At 47.9% G+C, this 19,135-nt stretch overlaps 1 protein-coding gene across 2 annotated transcripts in view; it reads right to left on the bottom strand.

Moving 5' to 3' along the window:
* CLPB (ClpB family mitochondrial disaggregase) overlaps positions 1-19,135 on the bottom strand; it is a 1,099,187-nt gene that overhangs the window by 256,239 nt on the left and 823,813 nt on the right. For both annotated transcript variants that reach the window (XM_078658618.1, XM_078658616.1), the window contains exon 11: positions 11,855-12,016. In XM_078658618.1, coding sequence (XP_078514744.1) covers positions 11,855-12,016 — 162 coding nt within the window. The remainder of the gene's footprint in view (positions 1-11,854; positions 12,017-19,135) is intronic.

Below are 19,135 nucleotides of genomic sequence, written 5' to 3'. Positions count from 1 at the left end.
CACTTTTCTTAGAGACCATTGTCCCTTCCGAGTGCAACCAGGAGCTTCCTAGGATTGCAACAATTGTATAAAGTCATTCTCGCAGCGTCCATTGACTTCCAATTGACTTCCGCGGATGCCAAGTTAAGGACTGACAAAATGTTCTTTTTCGACCTTGGCCATGTCCGACAGAATGACGATAGCACGTTAGTTTTTGCTTTGTGAACGCAGCTTTTGACGAATAATTTATTTCAGAATGGGCGTCTCAGCACTTTTGCAGAAGTAAAATTCAGCATATTGTAGTTCGGGCAGACAAGGCCCAAAAGCAGACAACTTATGTTTTCTAATATAAAACAAACACAAGAAAAGTATTAATGTAAGAAATAATGTAGATTCTGTATCCACCCCAGGATTTACTAATTAATTAACCCACCCGATTAATCAAAATGTTACCTAGCCATTGCAAACAAATAAAGCAGCGTTTATATCTACCAGTCTCCGTTATTCCATGAGACTTAAATGCACCTAGAATAGTAGAAATGACATCACACAGACAAGGAAAAGCAAAACAAGCACATGCTTCTTTCAAGTTTGCAGCAGTTAGTAATGACAAAAACGAAAACAATAAATTATTTTATTATTTTGCACAAACAAAAAGATGCAACAATTATGCACGTTTATGAGCACACATGTTAGTCCCCCCATGTGTAAAGTTTAATCTAAGTTGTATTAGCATGACAAATCACAAATCATTAATATTATTATTCATGTTATGGAAATGTGACTTCACGAGTTTAAACAAAATTTTGTTTTCTATCTCGCTCCATCACTATCACTACTGTTCGTACATCTAGCCCCAAATGAAATACATTAATAGAATAATAAAGCTAGACGCCTGCCCTTTTCTCCATATACCCAGAGTGTTAAGAGGTTGCCCCTGCATGTGCTGTGAGCCCAGCACAGTCAGTCAGTGGAGGAGGCAGGCGCTGAGTGGCACACACGCGGCTGTCACTGCTCCTGCGACAGCCTTCCAGTAGGAACCTTTCCGAAGACAATTGCTGCTTTGACATAACTGAGAAGAATAACAGGGGCTGATCTCAAGACAGTAGTGTATCTGGTGGCAGACACTGGACGCCAGCACACAAATCCTGCCTGGGTGCTCGAGATTAACATTCAGGTTATTGCCCTGTCAAGCGCGTGCAGCAGACATTGATTTCACATTTGGCTCCGCCGCCGTGATCTATGCAAGAAAAAGTGGCGCGATTAATCCTGGCGAGAAAAGGGGGGCGAAGGAAAAGTTTTATTAGCAAACAACAGCGCCTCGGGGCTCTCCGGGGACAGATTGTGCTTCGGAACAGCGCAGGACGGATGAACAGTGGAAAAGAAAACAAAACGGACTTCTGGGTTCCATATTTCTGAAGCAGCTGACTTGCTGAGACTCGAAATCATTTATCCGAGAAAACCTGGCCTGGCTGATTCTCGTAAAAGACAGCTGCTGGCAGAGGACAGGAAATGGCTTAGAGAAAATACAAATTCATTCACGAACGTTGTAGATAGTATATTAATTCCAAGACATGGTTCTAAAGACTTGCACTGCAGCACCATGGACAGCGGTCTGCCTGAGACTCCAGAGAAGTCTGAGACCATCAATCCGATCTCACATAGAAGGCGGCCGGCAACATGTTCGGGGTTTTTGCTGCACCAGGAACACGCGTCATCCGTGATCAGGAACCCACAAGCGTCCACTAAACACAAAATCTGACAGATTTGCCTCAGACCAAATACGGTTCACATTCAATCTCGAAGGACAGGCAATTTAGCAGGCTGGATCAGCGATCCAATGGGGGTCTGGAGAGACAGCAGGACTCAGAAAGACCCACAAGCCGTGCCCGGTGAGCTCTGAAACCAAGAGGCGGATGCAGGACATTGTCAAAAAGTGAGCTTGCTGAATGTGGCTGAAGAGAAGGCCCTGTAGGTTCAGGAGGCTGGAGGACTGGGCACAGGGAATAACCGAAGGCCAAGCCCAGCATCCACAGCCAGCTGGGCAGGGAAACTAGACTGCAGAATGGGCTTTGGGGGGGTCGGAACCAGCAAAAGCCATGGCTGTTGGTTGCTGGACGTAGCCAAATGATGTGCGGAATAGGCTCTAGCAGTAAAACATTCATCCTAAATACACCTTCAGTAATCTCCACAATGGGAGGATAGGTTCCTGCATAGGAAGCATGAGCTAGAGACGTGATATGTGCACATGCCTCTTCTGATATATAAAGATGATTCAATCACTTGAAGAAACAGATGGACAGAGGAGCACTCCCAACGGATTCCTCCATAGAGACCAGGCTCTGTTGAGGGCAAACACCAGCCTTCTTTGCCTGTCCCTCAGGGTTTCACCTCAAAGAACTTGCAAACGTCACATTTGACTGGCAGATGTTTAGGGTAGAAACACTGAATGCACTGTAAATACGGACTACCCATAAAATCTTGCCAAAATCTCTGACCGAGCTTGAAAAGGGACTCTTAATCTTGTTGGGAGTCTCAGTCAAGTTGTAGGTTGGGCCAAAGCTATATCCAGGCTCCTGTGAGGATGTGGATCTTTGGTGCCCCCCGATGTGGCTCCCTCTTCTGGGTCCCAAGCACCAGTTGGAGGATAATGTGCAGCTGGGCGATGCCAGTTCCTGGTGCCCGAAGCATTTTGCTCCCATGGATGAACTAAATCCATTCTGCAAGCCACAAAACATGGCGAGGAAGTCTTCTCTGTCAGCCAAGTGGAGGTTCAAGATGCCCCAGAGCGTTCTCGTGGCTCATTGGAGATGAGATGCCAGCTGCAGCAGGAGGCTTAAAGGTGGCCTTGGCATCGGGAACGCCAGGTTTTGTACATTGAATGGGCCAATGTATATCCAGTGTAGCAGGTACTCCCTGGCTCTGCTTGACCGCCTGAGCTTTTTCTTCTGCTCCTGATTGCCTGGTCCTCTGACCAGGCCCATGCCCTCTTGGACCGCCTTCTGCGCCTCTGTAGCTCCCCAGCGTCTCCCACCTTCACACACTGGTTTCTTTTGCCACTTTTCCAGCTCTCTAACATCGTTTTTTTTTTTACTCCGGACTCTTGTCTCTTTTCTCTACTTTCACCTCTTATACTCTCACTGATATAGGCTCTTTTTCGCTCACTCTTTCACGCTTTCTGTCCCTCTTTCACTCTGGCGTTTGACTCTTGTTTCAAAGTCGTTTTTCATCTCCCACACTATGACTCTCTTACACATTTGCTCATTTTTTTTTGCTCGTCTTTTCTGCCTTTGTCTCTGTGTCTCTTTTTCTCGGCCATTTCTTAGTTGCTCTTTGCTGCCTCCCTTCTGTCACCTCCCCGACCTCCTCTCGAGCTCTTGCTCAAGTCTTCGGATCTCATTCCTCTCGCCTGTCCCTTAAAATGGTGGCTGTAGTACGGACCAGCCACTAGAATGTGCTGCCTGACGGCCTGACCTACATCTTCTGCTTTCCTGGCCTTCTGAACAGGCCCAAGCCCTTTCGGACCTCCTTCTGCGCCCCTGTGGCAGCCCAGCCTCCCTTTCACTTTCCCACAATCACTTCTTTTGCCACTTTTCCAGCTCTCCATCACCCGCTTTTTGACTCCTTCCTTTTTCTCCGTTCCCTCCTCTTCTCTCACTCTTTCACTCACACACTTTTGACTGCTTTCTTGCTTTTGACCGGTTTCGGTTGTTTCGCGCTCGTTATTCCTCTTTGTCTCCATTGCTCTTTGATGCCTTTATTGAGCCACCTCTCCCATGCTCCTTTTGAGGGCTCACACCGCCCACCGTCGTATGGTTCTCCTCTCTCCTTCTCTGACCGCAATGCAGACACATACCGCTGGCGCACCAAAGCCAAGCCCGTCGGTGCACAGCTCATCCTGGCACTACTCACCCGATGGGTTCCTCTACCTCAACCTGGGACGCACTTCCACACACAGTACCAGGGCCACCCCCACTCGGATGGTTGGAGCCTTCTCCTGCTCCAACTGCCACTTCTGCAGCACCACCCCAAAATCGACACACACCCCACACCTGTCCCGAGGATCATGGACCCCAAAACACGCTGCTCCCTTAAATGCCTCCTCCTCAACACTTGTTCTTTAATCAAGTGTGCCATCAAAGTTTGTGGGGCCTCCTAGACGACATCTGTCCTGAGCTGCTGTTCTTCATGGAAACCTGGCTCAACCCTACATCTGCCCGAGACATGGCCACTGTCACTCACCTTGTCAAATACGACAGAGCCAAAAAACCTAGGGGTGGCATAGTCATTGTACACCCCAAAAACATCAACTGCACTGTCACCTCTGCTGACACCAACAGTGGGCTGCAATCGCTGACTTTCAAAAGGAACATCCCCAACATCATTACCATAGGCGGCACCCTCCTCTATCGAACCCCTCACCCAAATCCAACTTCAGCCTGGTCTTCACCGGCCTCGTTCAGCATCTATTTAACAAACTTGCCATTCACTTCTAGGACAAAATCAAGACCATCTATAATAACTGTCTCTGAACAGGATCCAGCACCTTTCACCACAAAGCTACCAGCACCAGGCCAGGACCTCAGCTGACTTGCTGGACGGAAATCTCCACAAACTGAAACTACCAATACCATGTGATCCATCAAATTCAGAGCTCCCTCTGTCCCCTGCCCTCACTACATCTACGTCAGAGGTCTGGACTCTATCTGCTCGACGCACACTTCAATACTCAACTTCTTGTCTCGCTCACATCACCACCTTTGTGGACTCCTGAAAACAAGCCACCATAGTACCTCGCCTCAAGAAACCTTCAGCTTATCCCATGACCATGTCTTAATACAGGCCAATCTCCCTTCTCCTTCACCCTGCCAAAGTCATGCATAAGCTGGTAAACTCTCGCTTCAATCTTTTCCTCGGGATCAACTTCCTTCTCAACAGTTTACAATTGGGCTTCAGGGTCAGCCACAGTACCGAGATAGCCCTCATTGCCACTACAGACAGTGATGAGGGCTTTATCTCCGACAAGGGAGTCACAGTAACCCTTACCCTACTGGACCTATCAGTATCATTCAATACCTTCTCTCACCCCATCCTCATTCAGAGACTCCATAAGGCTGGTATCCGGGGCCCTATCTTACAATGGATCTACTCCTTCCTCTCTGGAGGTTCTTAGATGGTCAGCCTAACCCACTTCCATTCTGATTCCATCATCCTCTTCATGTACATGGCCACACTCGCCGCCATTATCTGTTACCATGACTTCCACATCGTCTCCTATGTAGATGAATGCAACGAATCCTCCCCATCTCACAAGATATGCCTGCCACACAATCCAATTTTCTCACGTGCATGTCTGAAATAGCAGACTGGATGAAAAGAAGCTGTCCCAAGCTCAATGGCGACAAATCGAAAGTGGTACTGTTTGATAAACATACCTTTCTGTGGTCCCGGCCCGGTGGCCTGACGAGCTAGGACCAGCATCCATCCCCACCAATGCCACCAGGATACCTTAGCATAATAACAGATAGCCAAATCTCCTTGTCCAACCAAATCAACACAGTTGCAGCAGTGTGCTTCCACACCCTAAAGATGCTCAGAAAAATATTTTATTTTCTCCCACTGGACACTAGTTTGATGGTAAATTATGTCATTATCACCAGTAGGCTACATTATGGCAATGCTCTTAAGACACCTCAACAACTGACTCCAACTAGTTCAAAACATGGCTGCCAGACTCATTCTCAACGTTGCTCCAAGAGTTCACATCTCCAGATACCTTGGAGACCTGCAATGGCTCCCCATCCAGAAATGCACTACCTTCAAAATCCTAACCTGATCTTCAAAGCACTGCAACAACTAATGCCTAGTCTATCTCAATGACCACATAGGCTTTCGCATCCCATCAAAACACCTCAGATTGGCTGGCCTACTCCTCTTCCCAAATCCCCAGCTTCCAGCACACTCAAATGGAGGGAATCAACTTCTCTCACATTGCCCCCAAAGACCTGGAATGAGCTCCCCGTGCCCATCAGAGCAGCCGCATCCCTCCCAGAATTCAGAAGGAAAATGAAAACCTGGCTGTAATACTAGGCTCCACTCAGACAACTCAGTTCACACCTTCTAGAGCACCTTGGTAACCCGCCATGTGATTAGCACACCCTACAAATCCCTGAACCATAATATATTGTAAAGAAATGTCTCTTTTTGCATGATCACCCTAAAGTTTTAGATTGATGCTCCTGTTTTTTCAACCCTGAGAGTACACTCAGGCCTGCTAATCAGACCTCAGTGCCAGTTCTCTAACCCTCAAAAGTGTTTGTTTAATTGGCCTATACACAATTGGCATGAGATAACTTACTTAGAAGGCATGAGATAACTTACTTAGAAGGCATGAGATAACTTACTTAGAAGGCATGAGATAACTTACTTAGAAGTCCCTCGTATATGGTACAAGGGGTACCCGGAGCCTGTAAGTTAAAGTGTCCCTTGTGGGCTGCAGCACTGATTGTGCCACCATAAGTGAGACAAAGCAAAATGTGTCTCTCAGCCTGCCACTATAGACTGGTAGAGCAGGTAAACTGCTAACTTAACTTTGCCATTTAAATGAAGGACAAAGTCCAGACTGTCCTTTTTCGTATATATGTCACCACTAAGGTAGGCCTGTCGAACCCTAAGGCAGGGTGCTGTATATTATAAAGCAGGTCATGTACTTTCATATGCCCTCACAGTAAAAATTCCAAATTGTTAGGCTACTGACCCTCATGGCGAGTGAAGGGTTACACGTTACAATTGAGCAGTTTTGATTAAGATGACTAAAGTTGGTACTAAAAACAATCAAAACAATCATTACATTACACCTGACCATATGCCCAAATCGAATTTAAAGTGACATTTCAACAAAGAAGGTAACTTTAGAAAGCTGCCATTCTGTCACTCAAGTTTTCCAGTGGCCCTTCTCTCCTAGCGAGAAGTGTCATTAACTCCCACAAAAGTACACAATAGAGGCCTGCTTTTGGAAGAGGTGTTACCTCTCCTAGGTGGCAGACACAATGGATGAGAGCCCAAAATGTGAGCTTCAAATGTGAAGTCACCTTTGAATGGCAAATGGTGGACACACACAAGAGGGGCTGCTCTTTTGTTCAGGTCGACCGGTTGGCGTCGGAGATAGAGAGGGAAAAACACATGCCAAACTAGTTTTCCAGTGGGCATATAGCCCTCAGGTAGCCACATCTCTAAGGCGGGCTAGCAAGTTGCACACACAGAGAGAAGGGTTCTGCCATCTTGGGAATGGACAGAATACTGCACTCTGGAGTAGCTAGATGTCACATATTGCAGGAAGTTTTCATCAAGCAGGAGGGAATCTGGTAGCCCATTGGCTAACAGTCACCACATCCCCTGGTGGCAAGTTGTAGGCATAAAACTGACACTCCTGTCATACAGACCTCAGATCATGTCTGCACTGGAAAGAGGACCAAAAAGGAACAACCCTGCTTTAATCTACTGCTGACAAGAAGAGGCTGCACCAAAGACGGGACTGCACCAGCTGCTGCTAAACTACCAAAGAGAGGACTGTGCCTATGGTGCACTGCTCGAGGAAAATTTAACCTGACTCCCGGCAGAAGAAGTAATCTCCAAGACTCAGCTAGCTGACTTCTTGATACAGTTCCAGAGTTCGTAGTCACAATTGCTTGCTCGCTGCTAACCGCCGAAGCGCAGCCCGGGAGATCAAACACTGGCACTTAAAATTTGCGCTCTTCTCTGCTGGACCGGAGAGAGTCCTCAAAGTGCAGTTTGGTCGCTCAAGACACACAATTAAAAGGAACCACTGGTTTGGCTGTGACCGGAGACCTGTAGAGCAGTGGCAACTGGGTTTTGGCTGCACTTCAGCTGGACTTCAAGGGACATCAACTTCTGTGGCGGAAGTCGCCCCACTTAGTTCATGAACCTAGGGGTGGGCCCAGTGAGACCCCTGTCATCCGAAACAGCAACCACAGCATTCTTCAGCATCCTGTATCCCTTGCATCAAGACCACTTCATTGATGCCTATGCGGAATCTCCAATAGAGTCTGAAACTGGACTAAAACTGCTTTAACTGTAAAGTAACTCTCAGGCTAACCCTTACTCGCCCCCTTCACTCGCTCTTTGACTGAGTTGGTCGCACTAAGCGGGCTAGAGTAACAGAACACAACTTTATAAAAAGATTTCAAAGTAACCACTAATTCCAGTAGTTGCCGATGCTTGTTTGCATTTCGAGTGGAAAGGAGGGATTTACGATTTACTCAAAAATCTATATGCCTGGAACCCTCTGGTGGATTTTGTTTGTTTTGGTGTCTAAAAATTCCTAAAAATAAAATATCTATACTACTATTATAAAGAGAGAACAGAAACCTTTTGGCAAGGTAAACTCGGGAACCAGAGCGCCAATCCACACACCCAATACATTGTTGTAGTCCTCAGGGTGTGTAGATGGACATAGGCTGCATAAAATTAAAAAAAACGTACATTAAAAAATTAAACTTTAAAAACAAAGTAGTCCCCTAAAAGTAGCGCCGCCCGCGACCTAGCACTGGCCGCGACCTAGCGATGTCCGCAACGTGCGTGATGACGACAGGCGGGGAGGAGCGGTGACGAGCAGCGAGGAGTGGCGGTGAAGTCCGGAGCGCGGGGAAGAGCGACGGCTCAGGTAAGGCAAAGGTAAAGGCGAGGCGGGAGGAGGGAGGCGGGAGGCAGGAGGCGGTCTGGGCAATGTCGGGGCCGGGGCAGGAGTGCACCCAAGCCTGAAATGTTGCCCCCTTCTGCCCCAGGCAACGCTGCCGCAATCCGGAAATGCTGCCCCCAGCCCCCTTCTGCCCCAGGCAACGTTGGGGCGGGCTGCTAGTATTTTTATAAATTGGTGTTGGATTTATTTTGTCATGTTTTTTACTAGTTCAATTGTTTTGGTAATTCTAAATACTTTCCACTTGAGCCTTTGTTAAAGCCTGACTGCTCAACGTTATGGCTATCCAGGGTTGAGCTAAGGTTTTGCAAACGAGCCTAACTGGATCCAATTTTTTGAAAACAACAAGGGAACCCAAAGAAGTCGGCAGGTGACCTTGGGAGTCAACATTATTAAGGCAACAGTGGTCCCTTACAAATAATAATGCTTAATCAATAAATATAGACAAAGTCGTTGCTATATTTGAAAGCGACATGCCCAGCCGGGCAGAGGTCTTGATATTAACTTTTCAGTCAATGTAAAACATGAATAACACACAATATACAAGACAGGGCACAAGCCTGTACCCAGTCAATCACACAAGAAATATCAGGACAGGGAACAATTAAATGGAACAAACAAACAAAAGGGCTTAGGCAAGAGCTTAACGTTCTGTAAACTTGTTAATCGCACAGTTTTGATTATAAAACAGAACAATATTGACACCTTCACACTTTTAAAGGGCAAATAAATCATTCCATGTGTGTAAGGTGCTCATAGTTGTCGACGGCGTTTCGATCCGTTTAACACATTCTACGGATCTCATCAGGACATTTAATGTATGCCTAATAGTAAAGCAGCCTCATTTGCCAAGAGGGAAGCCAAGGGGTTCAAGGCTTATTGTGTACCCGATCACAGGAATTTCCAGGCGGGCTGTTGCTGTGACCTGTTGGGGTCAGCTTGGATTCGATTCCGGTAACAATGTGCTTGTGTAAGACTGAAGAAGGGCCAAGGTTTGGTCAGTCAAAGACGTCAGGCGGACCACCATCGTGGGTGCCAGCACCCGCCATTGAGCAGTACTGCATCCTTACTACCGGTTATCGTACCGGACTATCTTGAACGTCCCTATATTCCCGAGGTCTGACGCACCAAGATTGTCAGGCACAATGATGGTTGCTTATTATTAGGTCAGGCTGGAGTTAAAGGGAGTGGACAGAAATTGTTCTTATGAGGAAAAAAATAGGTGCTAGAAATACTGTGTTTCCATGTGCTCCACCTCCCCAATTTCACATAACCCTCCCGACTTTTTAAACTGGGAGGGTTATAGTGGATACTCTAAAGGGAGTATTCTAAGCTGGCCATTTGCTTTTTCAAAACATAGTTTGCGTTATGTACTTTGAACCATTTGCACTGCTGAAGATTTGAAGCCCGGGCAATTTTCATCTTTAAAGTTGTCCATTGTACCCTCTTTCAATCAAGTGTGTTATTCTCTAGGGCAGTTTGGTGAATTTGGTTTGCCAAATTGCCTCAAAACCAAAATGTATTTTATATTTCCAATCTCTAAACTGCTCTGTATCCCATGACCCGAAATATATTGAAAGTTGATAGCCCACATTTTCCACAAAGTTAATCCAATACTGCCCTATATGCACACCTAGGTTTAATCCTTCAGTTGTTTCTGGTCCTAATTAGCAGTTGCTCAGTAGGAGGGTGATTTTACCACATGATACTGCCCCAACACCGTGTAACTATGAGTTGGAATTATTGGGTGTGGTTGATTTTGCTCGACGGAAATCCCCACGGAATCCTCAATTCTATGTTTTTTTCCCACATACATTTACCATCTGCTCAGAGCTCTGGGGGAGATGGTAGGGGAGGTAGTGTTTTTTGTAGAAGGATTAAGCATTCTGTACTTCTCCAGTCAGTACAAAAAATGAAATGACACTCCGCTGCTCTTGCAGTCAAAATCTAATGTGAGTTTTTTATCTGGTTTTACCAGCCAGAAAAATCAGGTCAGGGCCTTGCACAGCCAGTAAACCCAGATGCAGAAAAACCTAACCAGTAATTTAATCAGACTGAGGGAAATAAACACAGTTTGATTCCTCCAGACTTGTAATCAGGCCCCAAGTAGTTTTGTGTAATGATGTATTGTATTACTGTTTTCAGAAAGTACCTCTGTTGTGTGTTCTCGCTTCCACCATGTATTTATGACCCCCTATGACCAATTTTTTGTATTTGTTTGTGCCTAAAAGTTCTATATACTGCTTTTGGACCTTTAAATCCTTGGTGTATATTATCAATTGAAATGGCAAAGGTGACAAAACACTGTAGTCCCTTGTGTGATCAAAAGTAAATTACTAATATAGAACCTGGTAATAAAAACAGATAGAAATATACAGCTAGTAATGGTATCCGGCTTCATGGGCCTTGGAGGTTTTAGCAATAAAGAGAGAGTTCACTAACTGTGGGTGGAGGAATACTTCACTTCTGATTTGACACAGATATTTGAGTAAACTTAATCAGCTTAGAGTGGATGTGCATTTCTGAGATAGTGAGTGGGATCAAAAACCCCAGGTACGTTTACTGGATTAACTGAAGATACAATGTCTGGGTTGTACAATACATTAGCTAGTCCTTGGATTAAATGGATACGAGAGGTAGAATGACGATGAAACGATCTGAAGGCAGTGATCGCAAAGCAGTGGGGTTTAGCATTCATGTAGGTGCAGAACTGGAAGTTTGTCCAGACTGTGGCAGAGGAGAGGAGTTTTTAGCACGACATACAACTATTATACGAGACAGTAACAATAACCTGTAATGAAAATGAACAGTAATGAGATGAATGTGAGGTATCCCATAACTAAAGCAGCAGAACGACTTATGCTGGAGTAGGAAGGGTAAAAAGACATGATGAGTGAATTACATTCATCAATCTGATGGTAAAGAAATGCCACACTGGAGGATCCTGCATAAAAAGGAAGTACCACGTGTCAAGACAATATACTGAAAAAAAACATGGACCACTCATCTCAAGTCTCAGTCTCCTGTTTGATTCAACCCAGCGGGTTACAATGCCCCTGTGCGTATGTTGTTCCATTACATTTAGGGTATGAAAATTGCAAACTTGACCATATAGTTGTAAACAGCGAGTGCATTTATTTTGGTAAGTCCCACTCTTACCTCATCAAAAAGTTGCAACATTATGGTAAGCACATCAGGGTGGGCTTTGTCCACTTCATCGAAAAGGACAACAGCATTTGGGCACTGCTTTAGCTTCTTTGTCAACTGTCCACCTTCTTCATGCCCAACATAGCCAGGTGGCGAACCAATGAACTTGGCGACCTAATGTGAAAAGAGATCTAAAATTGTAAGCTATCCAAGTATACATCAGATAATGTCTTACTTTTCTGAAACTGTAATCTTCTGTAACGCTGTCTAGACACGATTTATATTTTTTTACATAAATAATTCAATTTTAAAAAAGACTAAAAGAGAAACGCAAACAGTAATTACATCCCCACCTACTTCTCCAGCCCCTACTACAGTACGAGTCTACGGTAAACGATATTGCTCGTATTGCTCTCACCCGAGCCCAAAGATTGGGGGTGGGGTCGGGTACTCAGTCTACTCCAGGCAATTGTCACAGCTTCTGGGCAAGGACTCTCCCCAATTGAAGAGTCCCACCCCTTGCGAGCTGCAAGGGTCTTTATTGTGATTGCTCCTGGGGATAGATTTTATGTGCCAGCAACAACCTGGTCATGCAAGTTCCATGTAGTCTGCAGCCAGGAACTCAACAGGCGACTCTCCTCATCTGCAAAAGCCGGCTCGTTTCTCTCAATGGCTGTGATGAACTTATCCAGCCCCAACAACTCCCATAAGGTATGAATCTATTACATACCTAAAGAAACAGTAACTTTACAGGAACATTCATTTTGTTCAAATGGGCCGCAATGGATTATTTCTCTCCTAGGATAGTTTGAACAATGGATTATCCTGATTTTAATAATAAACACCATCCTCCGTGGAAGGACCAGACACAACAATGGAGGACCCTCCACTGCTTGGCTACCTATGAGGAGTCCAGCAAACCTGCTAGTGACCTGCTGTGGTTGAAGAGTGCTTTAATGTTGATTTGCAAACACAAATATAAATCCTGTGTCACAGATATCCTCACAGAGGTTGGAGTTACCCGCAATTGGATAAGACGCTTTACAAGTGCATGCACGGAAGAGTAGGACCTTATACTAAGTGGGGGCGTATGTCTCAATAACAGTTGAGATACTGAGTAAGGACACTTCTAATAGATCCATGCGATATGATTGACATCTAAGGGACGTGTATACCATTTAGCAGATGTACACATCGTAAAAGGGCTGTGCTGAGGAGCAGAGTTACAACAGTACATGCTGCTTGGGTTGGGTAAGAGGGACCTACTTGACTCAATTCTACGGGCAGCCGTGGAGGCGAGGATGGTGCTTCGCAGTCTCAGCGTTATCAATTTTGCAACTAGAAGATCAAATCACATATCCTTTATTTTTTTTTTTTTTTTTTTTTTTTTTTTTTTTTTTTGTGTAAGACATTTATTGTGCAAAAAACAGAAAGGTTACACTGCGTCACGCCAACAACCCGGAGGCAGGCCGCAATATGGACAGGTGTCCCATAACCATAAGTAGTGTGCAAGGAGTCATACAATAGGGTTGGTAGCATTTCCACAAGAAAGACATCGACCCCTGTCATGAGCAAGGAGTGCAGCAGTGCAAGCATTACAAGGTAAATGGTCTCACATTTTTTGTGCCGTAGACCATAAATGGATCTCACGTTCTCAGCCCTGCACCGTCACCACGACGAGTGTCAGAGCTTCAGCTCAGTAAAAGAACAAAGCAGATAAAACATGGCCACGTACACATTTTCACCCAATCCCCCACAACAATCGGAGGGAAACAACGAACTATGGTGCAGAGCAGCAACAACAATCATTCATCACATCACACTTACGCACGGTCATGCGTTCAAGAACCAAGCAGCAATGGAAGGATGACAATCGATGGCAGGGGCAGGGGCAACGGTGGAATATGTCCAATGCATCACCCACGGGGCGTGGGTAGAGAGGGGGGGGGAGGGGGAGGGGCAAGGCAAGACAGCGGGTCACCTGGCCAGAGAGGGGGACATTTCGCCAAATCGGCCAAACACACAGCAAGCGCTTAGCTAGGTAGTTTCAGAATGCCTCGCGGCCATCAAGCAGCTCCAACAATCATGAACTATCCTGGCAAGGAAATGCATACTGGGGCCAAAGTCCTCACCCCATGTCATCTGAAACGCCCACGTCAGGGGAGTTCACAGAGGCGTCAGATCCCGCTCGCTCTCTAGTCCACTGAAGGAAGGGCTCCCAGATGTCGTTGGGTCTAGAAGCGGTCGGCATTGTCTCCCAGTAATGTGTGAGTTGTGACTGACCATATGTAACGTCTTTAACCCATGCGGCAAATGTAGGCAAGGCGCTGCGACCCCAGTGTATTGCTACCTGGCGTTTGGCGTAAAGGAGCAGCAGAGCGTGCAGTTTCCTATCACAGGGAGTGGTGTCCTTAACGTAACCCAGTAGGCCCAAGAGTGGGGTGGGTTCATCAGTTCTGTGTAGAATTTGGTTGATGGCCGCAAAAATGTCCGACCAGTATTCATTCAGCTTAGGGCACCCCCACGCCGCATGGAGAAAAGACGCATCAGTCCCACCGCATTTCCAGCATGACGCATCAGCGCGGATGCCCATGCGATGCAGCAGTATTGGTGTGCGATAGTACCGATGTAGAAACTTAAAATGGACAAGCCGTAGCCTATAATTCGGGGACAGTGCCGTGAGTTGTTTACAGCAATATTCCCACATGTCATCTGTCAGGGATCCGTCCAGGTCAGCCGTCCAGGCATGTTTGGCCGTAGGCACAGTAATCGGGGCCTGTTCCTGCATGCAATTGTATAGTCTAGAGACCAGTTTCGCTGGGGAGGGTCGCGATAGAAGATTCTGGAGGGCATCAAGTTGCGGCGGCTCCTCGGGGAACTGGGGCCACATCCGTTTACATGACTCCCGGAGAGAGTGGTACAGAAGCGTGTCCGAGAACGAGACGGGTTGGCCGTCCCCGCTGACCCCCAAATCACCAAATGACCCATCGGGATAGATGTCCGCGAAAGTGTGCACACGTCTCCCCCGAAGCATGATGGCGTCTCCCCTAGTGCACAGGCAGGGCAGCATCGGGTTGCTCCGCAATGGGATAGCCGGCGCATAAAGTAGGGGGAGTCCCGCCCTACGACGCAGTTCACGCCAGGACCAGCGGATCATTTCTACGGTGTCCACATCCCTCGAGGGGCGAGTAACTTTGCCATACAGCGCCACCTGAAGCGGTAACGGTGCAGCAGCAGCCAATTCCACCGCCACATGCGGCTGGTAAGGGGTGGGAAAAACCCAAAAGTGCAAGAATTGAGCTTGTGCACATAGCGAGTAGAGCTTCAGGTCAGGCGCCCCGAGGCCACCCTGCCGCAACGGGAGCGTAAGCAGGGCCCAAGAGGTCCTCGCCTGCCCTCCAGCCCACACCAGATTCAGAAGCAAGGAGCGGACACGCGCATGGAAGCTTGCAGTCATAGGCAGCGGAATATTGACGAACAGATATAAAAATTTGGGGAGAACCACCATTTTCGCCAATGCTATTTTCGCAACTAGTGACAGAGGAAGCTTGTTCCACACCTCCACCTTTCGTTCCAGCCAGTCAACCGCCCTGCCAAAGTTGAGGGACCACAATTCCTGTGTATCCCTGCTGACCCATATTCCCAGGTACTTGACCGCGTCAGTTTCCCAACGCAGAGGGTAGTCCGAGGGAGGCTGAACGGTCGCGTCAGTTAGAGGGAATGCAACTGACTTGGACCAATTTATAGACACGCCCGCCAGTCCCTCGAAGCGCACAAACTCCCGTAGCAGCGGGCTCATATTTTCTGTAGGGTTGATGACGTAAAGGGTGACATCATCTGCATATAGGGATATCAGCAGACTGCGAGAGCTGAAGCCTATCCCTCTCGCCGTGTGGTGTTGTCGCACCCTAGCCGGCAGCGGCTCCATTGCAATAGCAAAAAGGAGAGGCGACAGTGGGCACCCCTGTCTTGTCCCTCTGGAGACGGCAAAGGGCTCGGACACTAGACCATTTACTCTCACCCGAGCTCTGGGCTTGTCATATAGCAGTTTGATAAGAGTGATGAAGTTTTGACTGAATCCCATCCTGCCCAGAATCCGGAATAGGTAAGGCCACTCCAATGAATCAAATGCCTTGGTTGCGTCCAAGAACACAACCGCAGCTTGGACTGAGGGGTGGAGATAATGCAGGACAGAGAAAAGAGTTCTGAGGTTATGTGAGGTGGCGCGTCCAGGAACAAACCCCGACTGGTCAGGGAGAGCGATGATTGGCAACAGCGGCTGTAGTTTGTCTGCAATGACCTTGGCAAAGATCTTTGCATCCACATTTATGAGGGAGAGGGGACGGTAGGAGTCGAGGAACAGGTCGTCCTTGTCGGGTTTCAAGAGGGTGACAATCAATGCTTCATGCATCGAGTCCGGGAGGGTGTTGAGTTCTAGCGCCTCAACGAACACCGAGTGTAGTTTCGGGGCCAGTTCCTCAGCATACGTCTTATAAAATGACGTTGTCAGGCCATCAGGGCCAGGAGCTTTGTTCGCTGGCATGCTCTTGATGACTTGAGCTATATCCTGGACCGTGACCGGGAGGTCCATGTACTGCCTATGGTTGTCGTTGAACCAGACGAGGGCGATAGTGTCAAGAAAACTGTCCAGGGAAGCAGGAGTAGCCGTCTGCCTAGACGTGTAAAGGGATGCATAAAAGTCAGTGAAGGCTTTCAGCACCGCCTCCTGGCCCATAACCAGGGACCCCTCACTATTGTGAATTGTGTGAATGTAGTGTGTGTGCGCCTGAGGGGTAATCAACCTGGCCAACGTCCTGCTTGGTCTGTCCCCCTCCCCATATCTGCGGGCCTCGGCTTGTCTCCCCAGGAACTTCACCTCCCTCTGCGCCTCCTCATTGAAGTCTAGCAGTTTGGTCTTAAGACAGCCAGCTAGTGCCAGCGTCGGGTCCCGACAGAAGGCCAAGTCCAGATCTCTTAGCTCACGTTCCAACTGGGCTAGTGTCCGTCGTATGGAATGTAATACCCCTGCTTGCCTAGCTATGCATTGGCCCCTGATCACCGCCTTAAAGGCGTCCCATACTATGGCCTCTGAGGAGGCCGAACCCTCGTTGTCCAGAAAATATCTGACAATATCTTCTCTAATTTCTTCAGTGAACACCTGATCGGTAAGTGCGTGAGGCGGTAGACGCCAGGAAAAAGCTTTAGAGGGTACATTGGGAACTCTCAGTTCTAGCATGCAGGGGGCGTGATCCGAAAGTGATCGAGCCTGGATGTCCACCTCCCCCACCCATGTCGCAACCTCAGGTGATACCAGCCAGAAGTCTAGGCGGGACCAGGCAGCATGATGACATGTGATACAGGTCCCTGCACTCTCCCCAGGATGACGAATTCTCCACACATCAGTCAACATCCCCTCTTCCATCACATCAAGTACCGCTTGTCTCGCTTTAGCATGCGTTGGTCTACTCACACCCCTACGGTCCAAGGCATCATCCAGCACAACATTGAAATCCCCTCCCACTACAATCAAGTGGCAATCCAGCAATGCAATTTGTGCCCAGACAGTTCGAAAGAAATCTGGATCATCCACATTCGGGCCATAGATGGCAGCAAGTATCAGCGGTCTACCCTGCAACGAACCATGCACAATTACATATCGGCCGTCTTTATCCAGTACACAGGTGTGCTCCCGCCAATCCAACCCTCTCCGCACAAGGACAGCCACCCCCCTGGCATAATTAGAGTAAATTGCGGAGTAAACATGCGACCACCTGGAGTGCTTAAGTCTGGGCGAGGGGGTCATGTTAATGTGAGTTTCCTGCAAAAAACATATATCTACATTGTGTCTGACAAGTGTAGAATGCATCAATTTAGCTTTCTTATAGTCCCCAAGGCCCCGAATGTTCCAAGTCCACAACTTAACCCCCCCCATACCAGTAGTTTAATCGGAGCAACCAGGCCCCCACCCCGCCCACCCCCATCGCCCCATGAAGGCCCACATGCCGCACACACATCGACCTATGCAGTATAGAAGAAAAATGACAGATCACTTTGCACCGCACCAGAACAGGTAACCAAACTTTCAACAACCCCCACCGCCCCCCACCCACGCCAACCCCCCAATTAGGTTGCGATAAAACCCCATTCGTGCTCCGTACAGCACCAAAGTGAACTAGGAACAGAAATAGCGGGGGATACCCCATGGGGGCGAGGTGCTCCCAGCTAACACCCCTGAATTCACAGGGTGGCTGCACACTCAAGGATAGCAGCAACCCCCGAGAGGTGCCCGGCATCGCTAAACGGACACCAATGGAATTGCAACGAGAGAAAATTGTCACAGACCTGGGACGCAGCTCACTGTCAGGGTCGTCCCCAGGAAAGGCAGGCAGGTCAGGTCGCTGTAAGCAGTTTCTGCCGGCTCATGACCTACGAGAATCAACCAGACCAACAGTGACAAGCGGCAGAAAAAGGGGTAGCACGGTCCACCTGGGTTCAATTCTCTCAATCGTTGTCGCTCATCTGTGCAGCGTCCTCTTCCAGTCTCGGAGACTTACGTTTGGCGCCAGGGCCACAGATGTGCTTGGCAAATTTCAAGGCTGATTTGGCGTCCGTGAAAAAGTGCGCATCATGATCATGAAGTATTTTCAGTTTGGCCGGGTATAACAAGGAGTACTGGACACCGGCTTGCATCAGAAGTTTCTTCGCTGGTATGAACTCCTTTCTGGCCGCCTGGACAAGGGGAGTGAAATCCGGATAAAACGAGATATGGTTTCCCTTATGAGTGATCTTGCCTTTCTCCCGGGCCAGCTGCAAGATGCGATCTCTGTCCTGGAAGTTGAGTAGTTTGGCCAGTATAGGGCGAGGAGGGGCTCCCGTCGGTGGCTTCTTGCCCAGTGCCCTGTGTGCCCTCTCAACAGTGAATACCTGGGACAGGTCCGGGTCGAAGAGCTCGTGCAGAAGATCCGTAACAAACACCTCCATCTTCCCGGTGTTATCCGTCTCCGGAATGCCAGTAATTCTAATGTTGGATCTCCTGGACCTGGCTTCCAAGTCGTCCGCCTTGGCACGCATGAGTTCAAGTTCACGTTCAATGTTAGTAATGTGCTGTTTAGTCTGCTGTTGGAACTCGCAGCATTCCGTGTTCCTGTTTTCCAGGCTGTCCAGCCTTGTCTCATGCGTGTCCACCTTGGACTTAACTGCCTCCAGCTGTGAGGACAGCGTATCCAGCTTGGTATCGATGCTTTTTAGGCTTGATCTAACCTCCAGCATTAAAGCGCCAAAATCAATGTCAGT

The sequence above is a fragment of the Lissotriton helveticus genome, chromosome 8 (assembly GCF_964261635.1).
Source record: "Lissotriton helveticus chromosome 8, aLisHel1.1, whole genome shotgun sequence".
NCBI lineage: Eukaryota > Metazoa > Chordata > Amphibia > Caudata > Salamandridae > Lissotriton > Lissotriton helveticus.
Note: the sequence above shows the minus strand (reverse complement) of the source record. Positions and strands in the feature narration are given on the sequence as shown.